Source organism: Macaca thibetana, chromosome 1 (genome assembly GCF_024542745.1).
Source record: "Macaca thibetana thibetana isolate TM-01 chromosome 1, ASM2454274v1, whole genome shotgun sequence".
Taxonomy (NCBI): domain Eukaryota; kingdom Metazoa; phylum Chordata; class Mammalia; order Primates; family Cercopithecidae; genus Macaca; species Macaca thibetana.
In genome coordinates this window covers 116,360,187-116,384,539 of record NC_065578.1, presented here as the reverse complement: position 1 = coordinate 116,384,539, position 24,353 = coordinate 116,360,187, and the positions used below count along the sequence as shown (strand labels likewise).

At 42.9% G+C, this 24,353-nt stretch overlaps 1 protein-coding gene across 3 annotated transcripts in view; it reads right to left on the bottom strand.

Moving 5' to 3' along the window:
* TTF2 (transcription termination factor 2) overlaps positions 1–24,353 on the bottom strand; it is a 46,253-nt gene that overhangs the window by 7,378 nt on the left and 14,522 nt on the right. For all 3 annotated transcript variants that reach the window (XM_050778971.1, XM_050778976.1, XM_050778964.1), the window contains exons 5-21: positions 22,843–23,835; positions 22,407–22,521; positions 21,877–22,059; positions 20,010–20,158; positions 18,381–18,462; positions 16,120–16,239; positions 13,871–14,021; positions 11,584–11,689; positions 9,441–9,622; positions 8,262–8,415; positions 7,846–7,937; positions 7,057–7,139; positions 6,524–6,657; positions 5,571–5,741; positions 3,121–3,179; positions 2,170–2,320; positions 729–811 (exon numbers count right to left, since the gene is read on the bottom strand). In XM_050778971.1, the coding sequence (XP_050634928.1) occupies positions 729–811; positions 2,170–2,320; positions 3,121–3,179; positions 5,571–5,741; positions 6,524–6,657; positions 7,057–7,139; positions 7,846–7,937; positions 8,262–8,415; positions 9,441–9,622; positions 11,584–11,689; positions 13,871–14,021; positions 16,120–16,239; positions 18,381–18,462; positions 20,010–20,158; positions 21,877–22,059; positions 22,407–22,521; positions 22,843–23,835 (3,008 nt within the window). The remainder of the gene's footprint in view (positions 1–728; positions 812–2,169; positions 2,321–3,120; positions 3,180–5,570; positions 5,742–6,523; positions 6,658–7,056; positions 7,140–7,845; positions 7,938–8,261; positions 8,416–9,440; positions 9,623–11,583; positions 11,690–13,870; positions 14,022–16,119; positions 16,240–18,380; positions 18,463–20,009; positions 20,159–21,876; positions 22,060–22,406; positions 22,522–22,842; positions 23,836–24,353) is intronic.

Below are 24,353 nucleotides of genomic sequence, written 5' to 3'. Positions count from 1 at the left end.
AGAGGAGTCCCAAGTAAGAACTAAACCCATTCTCCCGGAAGATGATAACAGGTTGACCTATTTGTACCAATCTGGGCTGTCTAGAGAACTAGACCAATGACAATCCCTAGCAACAGTGCCTGGTGCAGCAATCCTTGATTGGCATAACCAGAAAACCAGAAACTGGTACTAATTATGAGATTTCCTGCTAGCAACACACACATTCATTTTGTGGCCACGAAAGATGTGGTTGTACTCCTGGTATTAACACTACATACATGAATCCAAGGGTGAGGTATTAAGTATATTTCTAACATAATTAGAAAATTCCTATTCCTTTGCTTTTTGGAGTAATGCTTCTTCCTCTTTTCGAAGGTTGAAATTTCCTTGGACCCCAACAAGTATGTCTGAAATACAGTATTCTGGAGAAGAGGTAAAAATGAGCAACGTTAACTATTAGCCATGAGGAAAAGCTATGCTCCTAGTTTCCATGGAAACAGATGTTAGATTAACAATAACATGAATGAACTATTTTGAGTAGTCATTTGAAGGCTTGCTAGCTCAGGAATTCAGGGGAGTCAACTAGCCCTCTACCCTGCTTAGATCTGTATCTATAGACAGATACAAAGCGAGGCATCTCCACAATACGAACACAGCAATCAACATAGGAAGTCAGTTCCTGCTGCCCCTGTAGCCCACTGGCCTCCTTGCTGTGCTGTGACAACTCAGGACAAATCCGGAATCATTACCAGTGCATGTCCAAAAGAAAGAGATGGTTTCCTCCAGTCAGGTTTAGACCAACACCTCCGGCCAAGAGAGAAATCAGCATTACCTTCAAAAGGAAACACAACAGTAACTTTAAACAGACTTGGTCTCGTAACACATCTTGGTCTCAGGTTTAAGTCCACGATCAATACAGATAAGCACTGTGTTCCTATCAGATTTCCTTCTGCTGTTATAAATTTTTTTAAACATTATAATGCTATCTCCCATGTCTCACTTTTGAGAAAATGTCTCACATCACATTTTGTGTGTGTGTGAGTCGACCTCAAAAAATTAACTGAGTGCCTGCCAAAATATATAAATACTGTAATTTAGAACCCTGGGGATGATCAGCTCAATAAACTTTCAATTAACCAGATTATGTTTATTTCATCAGTCCCTACCCCTCCATTGCTATAATAATTCTCCTGCCTATCATTCTACTAATGCTTTCCAAATCCTTATTATCTATAATTAGATGCCTGTGTTCTTTCATTTCCTTCCGTATTTCCTCATCCCATAACCCCACCTATCCTTCAAAACTTGCCTCCTCTACAAAAATTCCCCTCATCCTAACCAGCTCTGCTCTTAATCTCCTTTTAGTCCTCCTATTTTATTCTCTTTTTTTTTTTTTTTTTTTTGAGATGGAGTCTCGCTCTGTCGCCCAGGCTGGAGTGCAGTGGCTAGATCGCAGCTCACTGCAAGCTCCGCCTCCCAGGTTCACGCCATTCTCCTGCCTCAGCCTCCTGAGTAGCTGGGACCACAGGTGCCCACCACCTCACCTGGCTAGTTTTTTGTATTTTTTGGTAGAGATGGGGTTTCACCATGTTACCAGGATGGTCTTGATCTCCTGACCTCGTGATCCACCCGTCTCGGCCTCCCAAAGTGCTGGGATTACAGGCTTGAGCCACCACGACTGGCCTATTTTATTCTTTTTAGAATATTTGTGCTCTTTAAAAGTACCCCAATACATGTCTAATAAATTCTAAACACTTGGAGGAATCAAGACTGTAAATATTTTTAAGTTGCCATATTAGAATTCTCTCTGTATGGCTGGGCACAGTGGCTTATGCCTGTAATCCCAGCACTTTGGGAGGCCAAGCCAGGTGGATCACCTCAGGTCAGGAGTTCAAGACCAGCCTGGTCAACATGGTGAAACCTCGTCTCTACTAAAAACACAAAAATTAGCCAGGCGTGGTGGCAGGAGCCTGTAATCCCAGCTACTTGAGAGGCTGAGGCAGGAGAATCACTTGAACCCGGGAGGTGGAGGTTGCGGTGAGCTGAGATAGCACTACTGTAGTCCAGCCTGGGCAACAAGAGCGAAATTCCATCTCAAAAAACCAAAAACAAAAATGAAACAAACAAAAAGAATTCTCTTATATAACTCAGAACAGTTAATTATGCAGCTCTGATGTGACCAGCTTGTACCTGAGGGCCTCTGGAGTGGTTAAATGCCTCTACCAAGTCCATTCTCTGCTTGGGGTTGACAGAGCCATCGATGGTGGCATAAGTCAGTCCATGCTTCTTCAGGTGCAATGCTACAACTTTCAGCATGTTGGTCCACTGAGAGACAATGACACTGGAAAGAAGGATAAAATAAAAAATACCCTAACATAGATTACACAGACTCATCTGCAGGGCTTTAATGCCCCCATCATTCTTAAGACTGGCTATCAAATGTTGACAAGGAAAGGGCTTCTGCTGCCTAAGAGAGAAGGCATACATTTAGGTCATGTCTGAAGATTATAATGCTTCCAGTTATTTCTAGATCATTGCTACAATTTATTTGGTGCTAAATGAAGTCAGAAAAAAGTGGTAGCTAGACTAAAGTGATGACTCCAGCCTGCTTTTATTTGGGGGCCTAGTGCTCACCCAGAAATCTGTGGTCCTGCACAAAATGGACACTGACAATCCTTCCTGTGCCAGCCAGAGCAACAGGCTGCTAAGGCTCCTCCCTGCCCCCACGCTGTCTTAATTAGAGTTCTACATTTTTATATTGAATTATTTCACATATACAAACGCAGGTGTAGAGCACATATGTCAGGTATAGCAAATGACAAAATGAAACTCCTTGTATCCAAGTACCCAGCTTAAGAACGTTATCAGCACTGCTGGCGCCCGCTCACTCCCTTGCTTTTCTTTATATGCTTTTCTACTTTTAAACTCTTCTTCAGATGCTTAGCTTACCCTGATCCTGTAGGGATGTCCGTTTTAATTTGCACCACAAATATTTTAATCAGAAATCACAGGGAATGTGTGCTGTAACCTCAGTGCTTTCTGCTGAGCATGACTCACAGTCCTTGATTTATAACTCTCGGCAATATCAACTTTTCTCACATAATTATGACCAATACTTGGATAATGAGAAAACGCAGTTACCTCTTTTGGGACGCTGAATTTCTTTGAATTGCCTCCAATTCTGCCAACAGAGATGAAATCTGGGAAAAGGTTACATCAACACTGTATGTTTAAGCAATTCACTTTTCTCCATCTCCTCTCACCTGCCGTGCGAAGCAGGCTCCTAGATGGCGTCTGTGCTCTAGCCTCACCTGTCTCTATTCCACCCTCCTCTCTGTAGCCAGAAACCTCTTCCTAAAATGTGAGTCTGTCACTTCACCCCTCTGGCTAAAGCCCTTCCATAGCTTCCCACTGAGGATAAAGGCCAAGCTCCTCAAGGCAGCTTGTCGGATCCTTGCTGCTCCAGCCTCTGCTTCTCTGGGTTCGTTTCTCACTATGCCCTCCTCAAACGACACAGCAATCACACCAAAATTCTTCCCATAAATCACACTTTGGCTATCCCATCCATTCTGTTCCCTCTGCCTAGAACACCCTTTTGTGTCAGTGGAGGTCCTCCCAACCCCCAAAGTATGGGTTAGATGCCTACTGCCCATGTACTGTCGTAGCACCTTTTGTTTCTATTATCACAGTCCTTGTCATACTATATATTAGTTGCTTATTATCTCTTGCTTCCAGGACTTGAGACACTCCAGGGAGGCAAATATTAGGAAAGTACCTTCTCTGTTTCGGCCATGTGTGAGGGGCTGTGAGTACACACATGGCCAAAACAGAGAAGGTACTCTCTTAATGCTTGCTGAAGAAGAAAGTGAAAGAGTTTTACCCACTTTACGGCCTGTACCAAATGTTGTTGAAAAGGACCTCTCCAGACGGAGGAACGATTGTTAAAGCTTCTGAACAGGCTCCCTGGATATTCCCCAAGAACCCTTAGGGTGCATTTGAGTCCACAGGGGAGCTGGCAGTAAGAACGCACGGGGCATGACTTTGGAGTGCAGCTGGATTAATTCTTCCCAGCTGCTCATGTGAAAAACCTTCCAAAAGCCTCTCAGGGCCCCAGAGTTCACCCCCAGAATGCTGGAGAAGGAAGAAAACTGGACTGTAAATCAATCAGGAGATAAATATACAGAAGTTCTTCCTCTGTCCTCGTATGGCTGAACCTCTTTGAGACTCAGATTCCTTATCAGTGAAAAGAAGGACTTAGGCCAGATAAATTCTGAGGTGCCCTGAGCTCCCACATTCGAGGATGTCGTTCCAGTGGTCACCCCATGGGGCTGCTTTCCAATCTTAACATTCTGCTGCCTAGGCAGGAAGTGAGTCACAGAACTGTACAATTCAAATCAGCAGACAGAAAAGCAGGTACATCTGTTATTTAGTTAACAATAGAACAGAGACACTGATGTGCCTGGTGTCTTGGCAACTTGAGACTGCGGAAGGGCGCTGCGACTCCCACATGAAAAAGCTGGCCATGGTGTTTTGAGAAAACTGCAGCAGGGGGGCTGGATTTGTGGCTCATGAGCCAGGGTCAAATTCCAGTAAGAAGCCTCCTTCCCTACTTGAAACAACCTTACGTGGTTTCAACTATTAATGGGCCTATGTTAAGAAAACTTGTGAATAAACATTGCCTGCATTTAACTAAACAAGGAACACAAATGATGAGCAATACTATAAGTTTTAGCCCAGTAGCTCACTCTGAAGGCACTAGCATGTGTGTTCTGGCCACATGGGATGCTCTTCTTATGTTTCTCTCAGCTATGAGTGGTAAAGACCTAGGTAAATGTTTTAAAATATTAATTAAAAGGCAGCATTTCTTCTAAAAAATAATGCCATTCCCCTGGAAGTGACCTCCTTTCTAGGTATTAATACACTTTTTCAAAAAAAGCCTTTGAAGAGAGGTTGAGCTCAAGAATGGCAGCTTGAGATGCTGAGAGAGAAACAAGCCCCACTTTCAAGACAGGCAGGATGATGAAGCACATTTCAAGCCAGCAGATAGGCAGGACTCAGGTTACGGCATATGTCAGCCTTCCTCCAGCAGAATGTTTCTGCCTTAAAAAGCTCTGATGAAAACAGAGCAGAATGACTAATGAAGATAGAAGGCTCTGTAGGAAACACTACTCACATATGGAAGTCTTTCAAAGTCAGAGCAATTGGCACTCACATGTACGACACAGTCTCTAGAGTGAAGCCTTTGTTTTCCTTTTAAGCTTTCTCTAAACAAATGCTCACTTGCATAGGCCCCGTCCCTAGCACAAACCTGGCAAGCTCCCCGGTGACCCACGACAGAAAACCTGCTTCAGTGCAATGCTGGGGCTGTCCCAAATTACTCTCTGAAAGCCCCCTATGTAGTAAGGCTTTAGTGTTATCTGTGAAATAAATGAAGCTTTAAGACTGGAGGGAGAATCCGATCAGCTAGAATCTGATGGCTCTAGCTCTGCTGGCAAATGGCTGTTCCCACTTGGACAAATGAGGTGCTGTCACACAGGAAAATGTGTGAGGAATCGAAGTCTCTCTACTACTATAGAGGAGACAAAAAGTACCTTGGTGCTCTCTCGCGTATCTTCAAAAAGTTCCGTCTTAAAGAAGGTGCCGTTAAGGGAAACAGTGGAAGACGGCTCTGAGTCACGGAGTTCTGACAAGGTCAAAGCACTGAGCTGTTCTTCCAGGGAAAGGACGAGACCTTCACCCTTCAGTTCCACTGGATCCAGGGCCTGAACAAATAAAAAAGGACAGGAGCGGTTGGAAGTCAAGGCAGCAAACCTTGTTACTTGTTGATGATGTTCTGATAGTTTAACACTTCACAGACAAAATGTCTTGTAATTTGTCAGCAGTAACTCCTCAAGACACCTTGATTAAAGTGTGATCTTGCAAGTTTTTTCACCAGATTAAAGATAAACCCAATGATGGAACTTTTTAAAGACTTGCCAGGCAGATGACATAATCATTCTATTTTTCCAAGCTAGAATATAGTTAGTTGAGATATTGATAATCAGAATACATTATTACAGCTCCTCAAATGAATAAAATACTCCTCTTAATTTTGGATGTGCCTCTATCCAATGTAGAGGCAACTTTTCAGTTTGTATAACTATCTGAGTTTTTATAACTGGAACCCAAAACTCCAATACTGCCTGAAAGCAGAAAACCCCGAGAACTAAATTAGCTTTGTAACATTCTGAAGTACCAGAGCATTCACAAAAGGCTTCTTTTTAAACAAAATGTCATTTTCCTTTCTTAAACAGTTAATCTAAAACAAAATAAACAATAGAAATACACTATTCTTGATGCCATAGGAATTATCAAGATTAATATGACATAAAGCAAAATAAATAAGCCCCCTTTTCTCCAACCCACCAAAAAAACAAAAACAGAAAAACCAACACAGCATTTCCTTTGATCAAGCAGACTGGATTCCAGTTGGAGGAGAGTGAAACTGACTTCTCGGTGGCCCCTCTGGAGCACTACATGACAGCAGGCTGAGGGCTTTTCTTACCGACTTCAGTAAAGAAAGATGACAGCAACACTGGCGCAGTCTCAGCAACTGGGACAGTATGTGGACGGTGCTGGATCTCGGTGAGTCTGCTGCGTCAGGGTGTCTAGGCTCCTCGGACCCAAACTCCAGTGCCACTTCCAAGAGGGAAGACAAGCCACAGGATGGTACGGGATTTAAAAGAGAAATACAGAGAGAGCTGGGAACTACACGGGGCTACTTTAACCGTGTTTGATCTCAGACTCAATAATATAGTTATCACTCACTTCCATGCCAATTAGGCCAAATGAAATATCGGTTTTCCTTATAGAACTACCTGCCTTTTAATAAAGCAGATTTAGGGAACAATTAAAAAGAAGTTAAACAAACACCAGATCTCATGTTCACAGATCAGTAGATTTTACTCTGGTTTGAGGGTCTTAGTTAAGGTCAAATCTCTGATACCAGGGATTCATAACCTCACATTTCTGTGTGTCACTGAATCCAAATCCCCATTATCATCAGTCATATGTATTTATGAGAGTTCTACAGCTTACCTCTATTGAATGGATTATTAGGGCTTCTTCCAGATTGGTTGCCTCTACTTTCATGCCTTTTTAGATAGGACTGCAGAGCTGACCTGCCTCAGATTAAAAAGAAAAAAAAAAAAATGCAGGTATAATGGTCACTAAGACCTGCTTAACTGTGCCTGCAGTGGGATCTTGACAAATTATATAAGTGGACTTGTTAAATGATGCCAAGCTCATAAGAAGTAATGGCCAAAGGTAATGCAAAAGAGTTATTTTAAAAAACCAATCTTTAAAAAAAAATAAGCTAATAAATATAAGGTGTAAAAGAAGAAAAAAAATATTTACATTAGAAACGTAAATGAGAGGTACCAAATAGGAGACAGTAAATCTGGAATTCAGGGAAGGATAAGAGTTCAAGAGACAGTGCAAAGAACAGATGACACAAAGGATTAAAGCAGTCTCTTTAAAGTTCCAGTGAGATGCTGGCTGACAGGTCAAATGTCGAAGAGAGATCATCATTCAGTACAGCCCCATGAGGACCAGGCAGATTGAGTATATGGTGACCATACCCTATGCTATGCAAAGAAGTCAATGAAAAGTAGATTCAAAATGTTGCCTTCCATGTGTGTATGAGACAGAGGTAAGCTGGGGAGGGGAGAAGCAGAAAAATGGAGTAAAAAAAAAAAGGAATACAGACATCCAACTAATCAATAATGCCACAAATAAAGTTTGTGGAAATTTGACCTTCAACTCACTCCCAAGAAAAGACAGGAATAAAACAGTGTGTGTGAGAAGGTGCTTCTTTAATACACACACCTTGATCTTGCAAAAAACACATTGTAAACAGTCTCTTCATCTTCAGAAAGCTTTAAATGGTGCAACTGAAATTTACGCTGGGGCAGTATCACCTGGAAGAACAAACGAAAAAAAAGCTGGCATGAAGCTATACGAATTACCTATTACAGAAGAAATTCCCCACATACTGACACTGCAGAGCTAGTCAACCCCTGGAATGCAGCTTCCACCCTTTCTTAAACACAGGACTGCTCCAACATACAGTACAACTGGATTGCTGTGACACTAGGCAAGGAACTGCAACCCTGGGGCCTCCTCACAGGAGGATGGGAGAGTCAGAGGCTCCTGAAGCAAAGCAGATGGCTGTTCAACCCAAGACAAGGACACAGTCATGCTCCTTCCCGGCCTCCCCCAGGGACAGGTATAAACTTGATTACCAAAGGTCTGCCAGTAGAGTCCAGCTGGTCTTTTGTTCTCCTCAGCAAAAGGCTCTTGGTTAAAATACTTAACCGTTCTCCTCCTTTCTTTGAGCCATTGTCAACCTGACTCCTCCACAGATTGAACTCATCAAATGGAGAGCAACGGAGAAACCTTTTTTGTTGAGGAAGAAGGGCACAGAATAGGGAAGGAGAAGTCAGGGAGAATGGAATAAAAGTTCAAAGTAAGATGTAAGATGAAACACAAATCAGATTTTCTGTTACATCTGTCATCCAATCACTTTAAAAAGTGAATTTCATAGCAAACCTCTGCTGGACAGATCAAAAGGATGTAAGTCAATAACAAAACCACATTATAAAAATGTGAGTTTTCCTAGTAACAACACCTACGTTGTCACAACAAGACATATAACCAACAGCTAGGATTTGTTCCTCAAGCTACAGGGGCTAAGAAAGAAATTTCACATCCTATTATGGCTGACTCGAATAAAAATAAGTATTTTATTTATTTTTAATTTTTTTCTTGAGAGACTGAGGTCTCACTCTGCCACCCAGGCTGGAGTGCAGTGGCATAATCCTAGCTCACTGCAACCTTGAACTCCTGGGCTCAAGCGATCCTCCTGCCTCAGCCTCTCGAGCAGCTGGGACCACAGGTGCACACCCCTGTACCTGGCTAATTTTTTAATTTTCTTGTAGAGATGGGGTCTCATTTTACTGCCCTGGCTAATCTTGAACTCCTGGCTTCAAGCAGTCCTCCCACATCAGCCCTCCAAAGTGTGGAGATTACAGGTATGACCCACTACACTCAGCCAAAAGGAAATATTTTAAAATCAGCATTCTTTTCTGTTTGCTTCAAATAAATTGTAGTGCTGGCCCTAGACCATATGTTTTAAAGCAGAAGTAGCCGAAAACATTCACTGGACTCAAGAATAATTTAATTCAAGCTGTCCTATATGTTTGCATATTTATAAGGGCTGAATGTAATCAAAGTCCTATATCAACCAATCAACAGCTATTTTCTCATAAATATTTATTCTTTTGTCCTTTAAAGGTTGACAGGCTTGCCATCTGCTAAACAAGATAATCTGGCACATACTAAGGCTTTATTATGAGACATGAAATAATGATGAAGGGATACAGACAGGAGTCATATTTACACAATCACAAGAAGTTACTCACTTCAGCAGTGAATACATATCCAATAAGTTGTTTTGAATGGGGGTTCCAGTGACAGCCCAACGGGCACAGGCTTGTAGCTTACACACAGCTATGGATGTCTGCACTCGGGGATTCTTAACATTGTGAGCTTCATCCAATATGATTCGAGCCCAGGCTATTTGAAGCAAAGGTGTTGAGGTGCGCTGGAAGAATCACAAGTGAAATCTAGCCACAGTATGGGAAAATGTACATGTCCTCAAGGAAACAAGGGGAACTAGCAGCCAAGTATGGAGGACCCACCTTTACCTTTAAATTTGCGTAGCTCAGGTACACTGAAATAAGAATTAAGAAACCTAAGAGTAAAACCTCTCAACTGGTTCAAATAAATAAGTCATTTGAGAGTCTCAGTCTTTGAACATAAGATGGCTAAGAGTAAAATGTTTTCAAATTTGAGTTTTCTTTTATTCTTTAAATCCACACTTAAGCAATGGCTGTAGACCAGGACTACACTAGGAATTGAACCTGCAAATTCACTCACTCAATAAAATATTTACTAAATTCACTAAAAATTTTCCAAAAGTCTACTTTTAGATATGAGATGCTAAGCCAGATATAAAAAACAGTTCCTACCCTCAAGAGCTCAAAATCTAGCAGGGGAGAAAAACAAGTGTAAAGATAATTACAATATGATGTCGATACAGTAAGTCCTACTGTCTAATTCAATACCTGAAGTGGGAATCTGGCTGCTCTTGACCAGACAGCACCTGACCCATAGCAGATACTCAACGTCTGCTGAAGAAATAAAGCGCTACAACTTATATAAGCACAAGGTGCTGGCAGAGGCATTCAACCAAATTGGGGGAAGGTGGGAAGGGAGTGGTCCAGAAAAGATTCTTGAAGCAGGTTTAAAAAAATTAACCTGGGAGAAGCAGTGGAGGCAAAGCATTTCATTCGGAGGGAGAACAGACACAACGCTGTGACAGAGCATGGCGGGAACTACAGATCCCTTGGTATGACTGAACACGAGGTGCCCCGGGGAGGGGCAGGGTGTCAGAGAGATGAGCCACAAACAGGTAGGGCAAGATCATAAAGAGCCTAATACGGCCGGGCGCGGTGGCTCATGCCTATAATCCCAGCACTTTGGGAGGCCGAGGCGGGTGGATCACTTGAGGTCAGGAATTCGACACCAGCCTGGCCAACATGGCGAAACCCCATCTCTACTAAAAATGCAAAAAATTAGCCGAGTGTGGTGGCGGGCACCTGTAATCCCAGCTACTTGGGAAGCTGAGGCAGGAGAATCGCTTGAACCCGGGAGGCGGAGGTTGCAGTGAGCCACGATTGCACCATTGCACTCCAGCCTGGGCAACAGAGTAAGACTCTGCCTCAAATAAATAAATAACTAAAGCCTAATACATCATGAAAAGAAATTTAGGGTTTATCCCAAAAGCAATGGAAAATCAGTGAGGAATCTGAAAATTTCATCATCTGTAAGTCACAGTTGATTATAAGCCGGAGAGATGTTCTCTCTAGAGATCTCTCCAAATAAAGAAACCTGTGAATATCCTGTTGGGCTAAAAGGATAACATACGGAAAGATGAGTTCTTGGGATGACATTGTATTTTCAGAGTATAATTCCAGATAAAGCCTCTACATCACATAACTGAGGCTGCCCTGGACCCCCTAGAAGACCCTCAGGTCTTCACAATTGTCACTTAGCCTCTGGCCCATTATAGCCCTATTATTTGCAACCCTTTTTTTCTGGGAAGTAAAGGGAGGCAGGGAATGATGGCTTAAAATCAAAATACTAGTAGTAAAATGCTAGTCTGCGCAATCAATATTAAAAATATCAAATACTCTAAAATAAAAATAGCAACAAGTGAGGCTTTCATTTATTCAGGTGATTACCCCCACAAATACAATGTAGTCATCTTTCGTTCTAAAAGGCAGGTGAATCCTGTGGCATATGCTGACCTTTATCACTGAGGTGGTTGTCTGGAATAAGGGCGATGGGATAGAGGAAAGAACAATTCCTTTCCACATGCAGATCATTTACTGCATTCCTGACCCCCAGGGAGGTCCTCTTGCTATCAAAGAGGCTGTGAAACACTCCCATTAAACCATCTGTGGCTCCAACTCCACTTCCCTGGCCGCCCCCCAGCCTCACCTCCACACTGAGGTTTGCACCTGGGATCTCTGCCTCTTGCTTGTTTGTGGGAATCTCCTTGGCCACGAGGCTATAGGTAGTGATCACGATGTCATATGTAGAGAGGCTGCATAGACATAACAAAGAAATCAATAAATGGTCCCACTATAGAGTGACAATGAGAGGGACAGAGTAATCTTTCAATAAAAATGCCTACAAATGGAACTCATTAACTCGTGTCCTTAAACACACACACACACACACACACACACACACACACACTTTTGGAGGTAAATTTTACCCACTTCGTTTCCCTATCTTTTACCTCTGATCATTTACCACCTGCTCTCTATAGCTACCATAGCCTCCCTCTTACCATCCAGTGAGTCAGAAAGAAAAATCTCTGGCTGGGATAATATAATGCTTGATATGATCTGGCCAGAACAGAAAGTAGGATAGAGTTGGGAATTAACATTTAATCATGATTTGAGATGGATGACACCAAAGTCCAGGGGAGAAAGATACCCTCAGAGCACTGTTCACCTTATTTCAATGCTGCTTTCTTTCCACCACTCTATAATGGATTTGTGAAAATTCACTGATCTAGTTTGACATTAGGATATAAAAATACATGCTGTAAGCTTTCAGTGTATCTTGCTTATACTTGTTACATACAAAGATTCTTAATGAGAAACACAAATCTTTTTCCAGTGAAGCTTAATATTGTGAGAACTTCAATAAATACTTTATTTATTTTTGAGACAAGGTAGGGTCTCACTCTATCCTGTCTCAAAAGTAAAGTAATAAAGTATTTATGGAAATAAAGTAATTAAAATTCTGCTAATCATAGATCAAGCCAAGTTTATATTAAAAGGGAAAAAATGATCACTTATAATTATCAGACTCAGCATCAGAAATGATATGATAGGTGAGTAACCTACCCTGGTCACCCAGGCTAGAGTGTAGGGGCATCATCTCGGCTCACTGCAACCTCCACCTTCCAGGCTCAAGCGATTCTCCTATCTCAGCCTCCCAAGTAAATGGGACTACAAGTGCACACTGCCACACCCTGCTAATTTTTGTATTTTTGGTAGAGATGGGTTTCACCATGTTGCTTAGGCTGGTCTGGAACTCCTGACCTCAAGTGATCCGCCTGCCTTGGCCTCCCAAAGTGCTGGGATTACAGGCATAAGCCACCATGTCCAGCCCTAAGAGAACCTCAATAAATGCTTTTGATAAAAATGATATGCCTGATTCAGAGAGGCAGCAGTGTCTATAAGTTACCCTAGCATCATATAAAGAAGTGTAATTGAGAATGATTCTAATCGGTCAACTAGTATATTTTAAATACCAAACAAGTTATGCTCAAAGTAAAAATCAAGTGAGATTCAATTTATTTCTAACTAAAAATTTAGAACAAAGGCAGGTAACTCACAGTAATCTATGCCAGGGAAGGCCTGCAGGCCTGCCACTGCCACCCTGATGCGTTTTGCCTGCAGAAGCGACTCTCAGTCATGAGAACTGGTGTGTCATAGACAGAGGGGCACCAATCTAACAACTTACTCCTGAAAGACTGCTGCCCTGTTCTTTAGGAGATAAAATATCCAGATTAGAGGCTGGGGAGAGAAATTACTTAGAAGCAAAAATAACTTTGTTCTCATCCTTGACTACAGCAGCCAGTATTCAACCTAGATCTTCACTTCGCTATTAAGAACAGAAAACAATTCCTTTAAAACCAAAAGACAAAGACTAAGACTAAGACTGTCACGTGGGGAAGCATTTTCTTTCCTCCTTTCTGAGCATCCCTCTTCAAGAATTTACAGTTAGCTCTAATCATCCTAAATTATTGAGTCTAAAGCATCTTAGATGGTTCATATATTAAAAAGTCATAAAAATATAATCAACCTATAGCAACTAATCATTAGCATTCCATCAAGATGCTCTGTAGAACTGGGCTGGTTCCATTCACACTACATACACCTGGAATGAGAAGTCCAGCAGCCATGAGGGCCTTGCGAAACATCTCTTTTGACTAGGGGAATGCTGCTGCCACCTGACTGGCAGCTCAGGCATCTCAGGCCTCCTCACAGGGCAGCTTTCATTGAGGACAATGACAAGGACAGCAAAAGATCACCAATAGACCTCAGGATACAAGGCAAAGGCTATATGGTGACGAGACTGAAGATCTGTCTTTGGCCTTCACGAATATGCTTCCTGATTAAGTGAAATCTCAGGCGGGGAGTAAAGGCCCACAGGCCCTTGAGCAGAGGTGCTGAATGGCCCCACAACTGCGTATTCCTGCACTTACACTCTGGCACGTGAATCCCGGTTTGGCCCATGGTAGAGATAGACTCTTAGTTTGTTGCTGTTCACCCGTTTCTCCACCTCATTTTTCCAATGATGGATCAGGGAGGCAGGACAGATGATTAGTGTTCCATGGGAAGTCAACTCAGAAGAGTCTTGAGAAGGGAAAACAAATCAGTGCCTAGTTACATATACCAAATGGCTTTTAACTTTTTTTTTTTTTTTTTAAATATATGGAGACATGGTCTTGCTGTGTTACCCAGGCTGGTCTCGAACTCCTAGGCTCAAGTGATCCTCCTGCCTTAGCCTCCTTCAGTGGGATTACAGGCGTGAGTCACCGTGGTTGACCAGCCTTTAACTTAAAGGCATTACCTCTTCCTCCTGACTGACTTTACTCCTTCAGTTAATATGTTTAACCATTGCTCTTATTTCTATACAGAGCCTACAGTGAAATAGGAAATGGAAGAAATGGTCTTTTATTTTTTTTTTTATTTATGTTATTTGTTTTTTGAGACAGAGTCTCACTCTGCTGCCCAGGCTGGAGCACAGTGGCCGGATCTGAGCTCACTGCAAGCTCCGCCTCCCGGGTTCACACCATTCTCCTGCCTCAGCCTCCCAAGTAGCTGGGACCACAGGCGCCCGCCACCTCGCCCGGCTAGTTTTTTGTAGTTTTTAGTAGAGACGGGGTTTCACTGTGTTAGCCAGGATGATCTCGATCTCCTGACCTCGTGATCCACCCATCTCGGCCTCCCAAAGTGCTGGGATTACAGGCTTGAGCCACCGCGCCCGGCCAAGAAATGGTCTTTTAAACTGAAACACTTAATTATTTATTTTCTCCGCTAAAAGTACAGGCAGAAAGAGAGGCTAAATAGGGGGAGGAAAGTGGGTGGCACATGACCTTAGTGTGAAAAAGGAATGTGCTTTCAGAGTGGCTGGAGGTGAAAGCTGGATCATCTCCTAACTCCTCTTGAGTTGATTCATTATACAGGCGTATGGAGTATTGTTATATTTTCTGAAAAGCATAACTTACTGTATGTACTTCTACCTTAAAATTAAGTACAGAAACCTTTTTTAAAAAATAAGCAAACATTGGTTTGGAACCAATTAGTGATGATTTGTTTATACCATGGCCCCTCATCTCTGCGTGTGTATGCCTGTGCTACTCACACATGCTGCTACTACACACAAAGGGATATAGGACCCAGCTGCAACAGTGCTCATTAGAGGCCCTGAGAGCAGATGCCATAGATTTTTGATCTATCTAAGCAACTGAGAACTGTACTCAAATACATGGCAACTTACATGTAGTATTATCTATACATAACATATTCAATCTTTAAAGTACTTGTAAAGTTCTTACTTTTTATTTAATTTTTTTTTAAGAGACAGTGTCTTGCTATGTTGCCCAGGTTGGCCTCAAGCTCCCAAGCTCAAGCGATTCTCCTGACTCTCCTCCCTCAATTGGGACTACAGGTGCGTACCACTGTGCCTGGCTAAAGTTACTACATTTTAAAAACATTTGCTAAGATAGAAAGTGTCTATAATCTAGAACTTCTAGAATTTCAGAAACATGGAAAATAGCTTCCACTATAGTGATTAAAATGTGAATTTGTGACAGATCTTCCTTTAAAAAAATTAATTTGAATCTACCCTGTGGTTATTTCCCCAATATTTACAAAAATAATAATTATTGGCCAGGCATGGTGGCTCACACGTGTAATCCCAGCACTTTGGAAGGCTGAGGCAGGATGATTGCTTGAGCCCAGTTGTTTGAGACCAGCCTGGGCAACACGGTAAGGCCCTGTCTCTACAAAAAAATTTAAAAATTAGCTGGGTGTGGTGGTGCACACTTGTGGTCCCAGCTACTTGGGAGGCTGAGATGGGAGGATCGCTTGAGCCCAGGAGGTTGAGGCTGCAGTAAGCTGTGTTCATGCCACTGCCCTCCAGCCTGGGCAAGAGAGCGAGATTCTGTCTCAAAAAATAAGAATTATTATTATGCTTAAATTAAGTGTTCTAGAGCCTCACCTTTCTCCATAAAATTCTGCCTAGTTTATATTAAAAGGGAAAAAATGATCACTTATAATTAGTATACTCAGCATCAGAAATGATACGATAGGTGAGTAATCTAATACTGATTTTCCAGTAGAATAATTAAATATGACCAAAGGTATCCTTTTTTAGCTGAAAACGTTCCCCTCTTGGGTGGCTCAAATGACGTAGGGAATGGCAGGCTATTAAGGCACTTCGGTCTACCATCTTTGGAGAGCCATGTCAAAGCTGTGCTTTTCTCCTTTTCTTTCTTTTTCTCTTGATTCTTCTGGGTCAGGATGAGTGCAATCATTGTCAGGGTTTTTCCTAAGCCCATATCATCCGCTAGAAAATAAAAGCAAAATTAAGAGAGTTAATTGCTTAGGGCAAAGAATCAACCCTACTTCAAGAGGAGAAACCACTGGCAGACATTTACCCCTTGTTCTCTCTGCTGTCAGTGCCACTCCAGTCACTACTCTGTGCCTACCTTAATGGCTCCTTTATCTTCCTTATTCAGCGGAACCCTAGCACTTGCTCTTTGAGATCTAGGTCCAAGACATTTACTATGAGTCTTGTAAAATTTAAAACTTACCATTTGAATCTTATTCTAGTCCCTATGTTATGTTGTTACCTGCACAATGTGCAGTATCTATTACAGTTTGATGATCCGTTACCTCCAAAAGTAAAAAATGTCCAGTAGATATATCCTACTACTTACTTTACCAGTACCAGAACATTCCTGGAGTTACAATAGCCTTCCATTCCCTTAACTTACTCATCAAAAAAGGACATAAATGAACATTTCTTGGGTACTGTCGTTGTACCAGTCACTGAGCTTATCTAATTTATTATTCATACTCTACAGAGTACTGTTATCCTCATTTTAACAGATTGCAATCCTGACCCACTCAAAATAATCATTCTGCCGTAACAGAAGTAGAATGTCAGAGCATGGGCTCGGTTTTAATTCTGGCCCTGCTACTGTCCAGAAAAAGAATGAACATAGCAGGCCCCTAGGCCTGTCTGCTATCCTTTGAAAGGCCTGCTTACAAGGTTGCCTCTGGAAACTCGGATGTAAGGTAAGAGTTGATCACTCTGCCTAAATTGTTTTGTACAAACAATATGGTTTATGTTGAACACCTGCTTTCCTTCTAGGAGCAGGAAAACTTAGTATATACCAAGCTGAAGCCACCTATGTAACCAGCCCCCAGTAAAAACCTTGGGCATTAAATCTCTAATGAGCTTCCTAGGGAACATTGAACGCCTGTTGTCACAACTCCCTGCTGAGAGAATTAAGCATATCCCATGGGACTTCACTGGGAGGATATTGGAAGCTTGTACCTGGTTTCCCCTGGATTTTGCCCCTGCGACTTTTCCTTCTGTTGATTTTGATCTATATCCTTTCACTGTAATAAATCATAGCTGTGAGTATGACCATATGCTGTGTCCTACTAGCAAATCATCGAACCTGGGGGTGGTCTTGAGGACCACTGACACAGTCACTTACTAGCCATAGCGGACATCTATCATGGCTTCTGAAAATTGAACACCTTAGAAAATTTTAGCCTGACAAGTCACCAAAGCAGAGTGGAAAACTTGCTTTCTGGTTTCTGTTGCAACTAAGGCACTAGCAATATGACCTAGCTCTATATATCAGATGTACTCATAAACGTCTTTAATTCAGGTATAAGCAGTTTTAGAAAGAGACTCCCTGTGAAATCCTTTCTGCAGGAAAGAGTGGCTATAGAAACAACTGACTTTGGGGTGGCACTGGTTGCCTCTAGCACTTGGTGAAGCAAAGGAGCTATGATGCTTTTTATAGACTACTGTTAGGCTGGGCGTAGTGGCTCACACCTGTAATCCCAACACTTTGGGAGGCCAAGGCGGGTGGAGCACCTGAGGTCAGGAGTTAGAGACCAACCTGTCCAACATGGCGAAACCCTATCTCTACTAAAAATACAAAAAATTAGCCAGGCATGGTGGCACAGGCCTGTAATCCCAGCTACTCGGGAGGCTGAGGCAGGAGAATCACTTGAACTTGGGAGGTGGAGGTTGCAGTGAGCCGAGATCGCACCACAGCACTCCAGCCTGGGCAACAAGAGCGAAACTCCATCTCAAAAAAAAAAAAGAGGGAAGCAATAGACTACTGTTTGTGTGTTGACTGTAGCCATGGCTCCTGAAATTGGCCTTGAGCCTGGCACTCCATATCTCCCAGAGATTGTGGGGGCCGCCAAAAAATAAACTCCTCCTCTATTTAATCAGCCAGTCAGCTTCTACTGCTGGCAACCAAAATCTTTGATCCTACAACTGAGTACTCTTGAGCAAGTTGCTTAACACTTCCACGCTTCACTTTCATCACCTGTAAAATGAGGAATAATAGTACCTGCCTCATAGAGTTCTTGAGAGAATTAAATAAAACAACACTATGTGTTTAGCACAATGCCTAAGCATTCAATAAAGGCTGGCTCTAATAATACCACACTTACCCAGAATTCCTCCTTGTGGCTTCTGACTTTCCCGCCACAGTAACCAAGCCAATGCCTGCTTCTGGTGTAGTAACAAAGGGACCTGACAAAAGTAATAACCAAATGCTAAGCATAAATTCCTAATGAGAGGCTACGCCAAGCCTGGCTATACAAACTCTACACTCTACTCTTTCATTTTCTGCAAGTGATCCCCTCAGTATTCTAACTGTCCTCATGTAGACCGTTCATTTCACCTTGAAGTCCTTAACAGCACCCTCTCTTAATAGAAATGCCTAACATTAGACGCAACCATACTGTCCTGGTCTGCCCCTGTTTGTTTTGGGTTGCATCTAATGTTAGGCATTTCTACTAAGAGTCCCCCTACACCCCAAGTGAGAGTCCTGATTTGTCTGCTTATCACTCAAAATCCACCTCTATAGTTTTTGTGGGTTTTTTTTTTTTTTTGAGATAGCCTCGCTCTGTTGCCCAGGCTGGAGTGCAGTGGCGTGATCTCAGCTTCCTGTAGCCTCCGCCTCCCAGGTTCAAGCAATTCTCCTGCCTCAGCCTCCCAAGTAGCTGGAATTACAGGTGCATGCCCGGCTAATTTTTGTATTTTTAGTAGAGATGGGGTTTCGCCATGTTGGCCAGGCTAGTCCTGAACTCCTGGCCTCAAGTGATCTGCCTGCCTCGGCCTCCCAAAGTGCTGGAATTACAGGTGTGAGCCCCTGCGCCCAGTTCTATGCTTTTAACAGACCTGTGACTCTACTTTCAGCAGCCATTACATTGGCTTTTCATCATTTCCTCATTATCTCTCAAATTTGCCTCTCCTTTCTGCAGCCAATGTCCCAGTCTGCACTACTGGTCATAAATTTCAAAAGCCTTTTGACCACAGTCCCCCTTCTAGTCCTTCCGTACTCCAGTTTACCTTGTACTTTGTGAGAGAAACTAATCCTCATCGGCCATCCCTGCTTAAATGCTACAGCGATTCCACAGTATATCTTGAGCTATTCAGATCTAATCCTTCACCAACGCCAGGCTCCTACTCAGTAACATCACCTGCTACTGCTGGCTCAGGTACTGATGACACCTGATCACCACTTCTGAATACCAATCTCTTTATCTTCCCACTAGTCACCACTCCTCTAATTGCGGTGCTTTGTTCCTTTCCTCTCTGCTATCTAAAGGCTTTCAATTCCTTTAAGGCACAAAGTAGGCAGACAACAAATAACCACTGACCTAGAGTGATGTTTCCTTTATTCTGAATCCCTTTTGTACTTTATAGTATATTACAAGGTACAACTTATTTCTGCCTTAAAGCCTTTGCTAACTGTTTTATATATATATTGTATATGTATTTTCACCCCAACTAGTTCATTACAAGCAGCAATTCTTTCACATTCTTGTGGCACCTACCAACTCAACAAATGGATCCTTTACTGCTACAGAAATACGTAACTTTATGACTTTTTAAAAAAGGAGTTTTGTTGTTATTGTTTGGCTGTTAAGCATAAAAGGAGAGGATTCTGCAAGGGAAGGCATTCAAGCATCTATCTGTAGGAAAGGTATCTCAGAAAGTGTCTCTGCAGCAGTTTCATGGGGCTGCTGGAGCACTGTCGTAGGGGACTGCACCGGGAGTCTTCCCTGGCTCACCTTCAGCCCAGCGGGATCTTCCGCAACAGCCGTCTCACCAGGACATGACTCAAGTGAGCGATGCAGCTGATCGATGGCTTCACTTGTGATTTTCCACACTGCGTGAACGTGATCTTGGTTTGTATGGCGTGCGTACAAATAGGTGTTACCTAAAAGATGTCACAAGTATGTTTTCTTTATCCCTTTAGAGTGAACTTAGCTAGAAATGGCCCTGTATTTATTTCTTACCCTCCTTGTTAACTACTCTCCTCAACTTTCCACTTCTCTAAGAGTTCTCTATTGGGAAGCAATTGGCTTTTGCTTTTCTAGTCACTGCCAGCCAACCCAAGCTCCTATTTCCTGATCAGTCTCCTGTCAACTGATCCTATTACACATTTCAGGCTCTACTTGGAATCTTCATTCTGCAGTTACCTCTGAATTCAAAGTTGCCTAGAAAGTTCAGGAAGGAAACACTTAGCTAATAGGGTGTTATTGCTCTCTGTGGATCTATTAGTCTTCAGTCTTGACTCATGTCTCTCCTCGGTCTTACACACACTTACATACACACACACACTCTCCTCGGTCTTACACACACATACACACACACACTCTGCTCGGTCTTACACACACATACACACACACACACTCTCCTCGGTCTTACATACACACACACACACTCTCCTCGGTCTTACACTTACACACACACACACACACACACTCTCTCCTCGGTCTTTTTTTTTTGAGACGGAGTCTCGCTCTGTCGCCCAGGCTGGAGTACAGTGGCCGGATCTCAGCTCACTGCAAGCTCCACCTCCCGGGTTTACGCCATTCTCCTGCCTCAGCCTCCCGAGTAGCTGGGACTATAGGCGCCCGCCATCTCGCCCGGCTAGTTTTTTTGTATTTTTTTTAGTAGAGACGGGGTTTCACCATGTTAGCCAGGATGGTCTCGATCTCCTGACCTCGTGATCCGCCCGTCTCGGCCTCCCAAAGTGCTGGGATTACAGGCTTGAGCCACCGCGCCCGGCCTTCTCCTCGGTCTTACACACACTTACACACACTCTCCTCGGTCTTACACACACACACACACACTCTCCTCGGTCTTATACACACACACACACACACTCTCTCCTCGGTCTTACACACACACACACACCTCGGTCTCACACACACATACACACACACACACACTCTCCTTGGTCTTACACACACACACATGAAGGAATAAGAGCATATCTGCAGGTCTGCCTACCTCATAATGATGCGAGCTAAGAGTTTTCATCCACAAATGCTGACTGGATGACTCCTGTGTGCAAGCCACTGGGCTGACTAATCAGCATGCAGTGGTGAACAAGGTAGACACAGTCTGTGCCCTCACAGAAAGCTAAGTAACACAATGCAAAGCTCTACTGAGCTGCACAATCTTTATTATATGGGCAACTTACGACTTAAGAATGGCTTCTCCCCTCATGTGGGCACAAAGACATCTACAGTAGTCCCTCCTTATCCACAGGGCATATGTTGTAAGACCCCCAGTGGATGCTTGAATCTGTGGATGGTACTGAACCCTATACACACGATGTTTTGTTTTGTTTTTTTATTTTCCCACACATTCATACCTATTTTAAACTTTAATAAATTAGGGACAGGAAGAGTTTAACAATAATAACAAAATAGAAAAATTATAACAATATACGGTAATAAAAGTTATGTGAATGTGGTTTCTGTATCGTTCTCCCTCCAAATATCTTACTGTACTGTACTCACCTCTTTTTGGACCACAGGTGACCAAGGGTAACTGGAAGTGTGGATAAGAGGTGACTACTGTACCAGGTGGCACGTAACTCACAGGGGTGGCTATTCACAGCAGGGCCAGGCCCTTGGGTCTTACCTTGATAACACTGACTGGATCCTCCAGCAGTCACCTGGCAGGCAGACTTTAGTTCTAGAGAACCCACGGGTTGGGTACCACAACCAGGAAGGGGTTGGGGAGGCACCAGGTGGGGAGGGTCAGTGGTAGTTTCGGTGAAGTGACTCTGCTGTGGCGCTTGACTGTTACTCTTCTCATTAGTTCCTGCTTCGAAAACAAGGGAAGAGCAGATTAAAGTTCAGCAAACTAAGTGAAGGGATCGTATGTGTGGAGGTGAGGTCAAGAGAGAAGGATCATCACCATTCCAGTGAAGGATTCCTAGAGAATGTAGCATTTTAACAGTTGCTTAAACAATGGGGGAAGAAAGCAGAGTCCACAGGAAATAGGAGAAAGGTTTTTTATGAACCATAGGTGTAATGTGAAAGAAGGCTCAGAAGCAGATAATACAATGGAAAAGTGAATGAATCAACACATTCTTTATTAAAAGGGCTTCCAAATGTCTCTTGTAAAGTCCACGCAAACCCGGAGTTCTGAGGCATAAGCCACTTTACCTTGCTCTGGGGAAAGGGCAAGACCACTGAGCGCTTCCTCCAGCTCCTGGATTTGTTTGATCAACTTCTGACCCTTGTCTGGAAGAGCCTGGATGTTCACTGATGCCAGTGTGCTCTGCAAAACAGATTCCATCAAATGGATCTCTCTTTTCACACTGTTAGATGAATAGTTTCAGATTAAAATAGCCTGAAACACCCAAACTCTGAAATTATGCTCTTTTAAATATGTGTGTAAAAACCAGAACCTTTTTAAAATTTTAACCCAGCTGGCTTACCAATCTTGAAAATATAAATAGGGGAAAAGGCAGAAACTAAACACACACCTATAAAACCTTCAATATGAACATATTTAACCCTTCTGCAGCAATGAGATCTCATATCTGCCAATAGCAAGCAATGCTCTGACCTCAAAAACAAAACACGAGTCAACAGTTACCTTCTTTTGTTTCAGTTGTGTTGTAAGGTAGACACGCTGGGCTGCTGGGTCTGAGGACTCTACCTTCTTGGAAACACCTGAGGCCGGAGATACCTTTCTTTGCACACTTCGATCAGGGAATTGGAGGTTCTCCTTCGTCTGTAAGTCCAGAGTCGAGTCAAAGAGTAGCGGGCTCCCAGGCTTAGAGGAAACAAAAACAACATCATCTTCCTCCTCATCGTCACTGCTTGTGGCAGCTTCATGGCCCTCACCCAGGGAAAGCCCTGGTGCTGCTGGTGCAGCCTGAGCCACTGGTCCTCCAGGAGCAGGCACACCGTGGGTCTCCGGCCGCTCCTGGAAATGCCCCCGAGGCAGGCTTTTCTGGGTGGCCTGTGTGCTAGGGCCATCCTTTGCCTTTGTTTCTTTAGCCTCCCAGTTCTTGTACCCCTTGTTGAGGGGTCCCCCTTTCTGGGGCTTGCTTATTGAGCTGTGACTGTGAACGTTTTGAGGCAAAAGCTGGGTATCCTTTTCTCTCAGAGGTTCTGATTCTCTTTGGACATCTTGATTCTTACCACTTGATTTCTCCTGAGAAGATGCAGATGGTCTTGTAAGCTCATTACCTTGGCACTGTTGAGATTTAACTTCAGAAAAGTCTCTTTTGTGTGTGCCTCCAGTCTCCTCTGCCTCACACTGAATCTCTGCTCTCTCCTCTTGCTGCTTCTCTTGAACTACAGATTGTTTTTCCTTTGGTACCAGGCCAGATGAGAGATCTTTCTCCATCGATTCAGGCTTCTGTTCCTTCTTTTGATTGAAAAGCTGATCTCCCTTTTCTCTTTGCTTCTTATCAGCCATCTTTTCCTCACCTTCACCTTTGATGAGCTGTTTCCAGAGAGCTGGTTCTTGATTCTTGTCAAGTACCTTGAATGGATTTCTCAGCCGGCTGGAAGAATGATGAAATGTCTCAGATGCATGCTGAGACTTATTGGGGACAGAATGTTCTTTGGAATCAGGATCCTAAAGACAAAATAATTAATCTTCATATAAAATATTAATGCAAATGTCCTATCTAGAATGCCTTTCCTTTTCATCTCATCTTTTATTTTATATACAGGGGGCACACATGCAGCTTTGTTATATGAGTATATCGCACTCAGGCAGTGAGCATAGTGCCCAAGAGTTTCTCAACCCATGCCCTCCTCCCCTCTCCAGTAGTTCACAGTATCTATTGTTCCTATGTTTATGGGTGCTCAATGTTTAGCTCCTGTTTGTAAGTGAGAATATATGATATTTGGTTTTCTGTTCCTGCGTTAATTCACTTAGGATTATTCTGCAGAAGAAATGGAAACACAGTAAAAGCAGTCCAATATTTCCTGAACATTCTTGATACCATTTCCACGTCTAGAAAAGATGACATGCCAAACCCACAAAAGACTCATTTCTTCACGGTACTTTCAATGCTTCATTCCTTCTCTGTCCATGATCACACTTTTCCAGACCTCAAGGAAAAGTAGTGACAAACCAAAGTGCTTTTA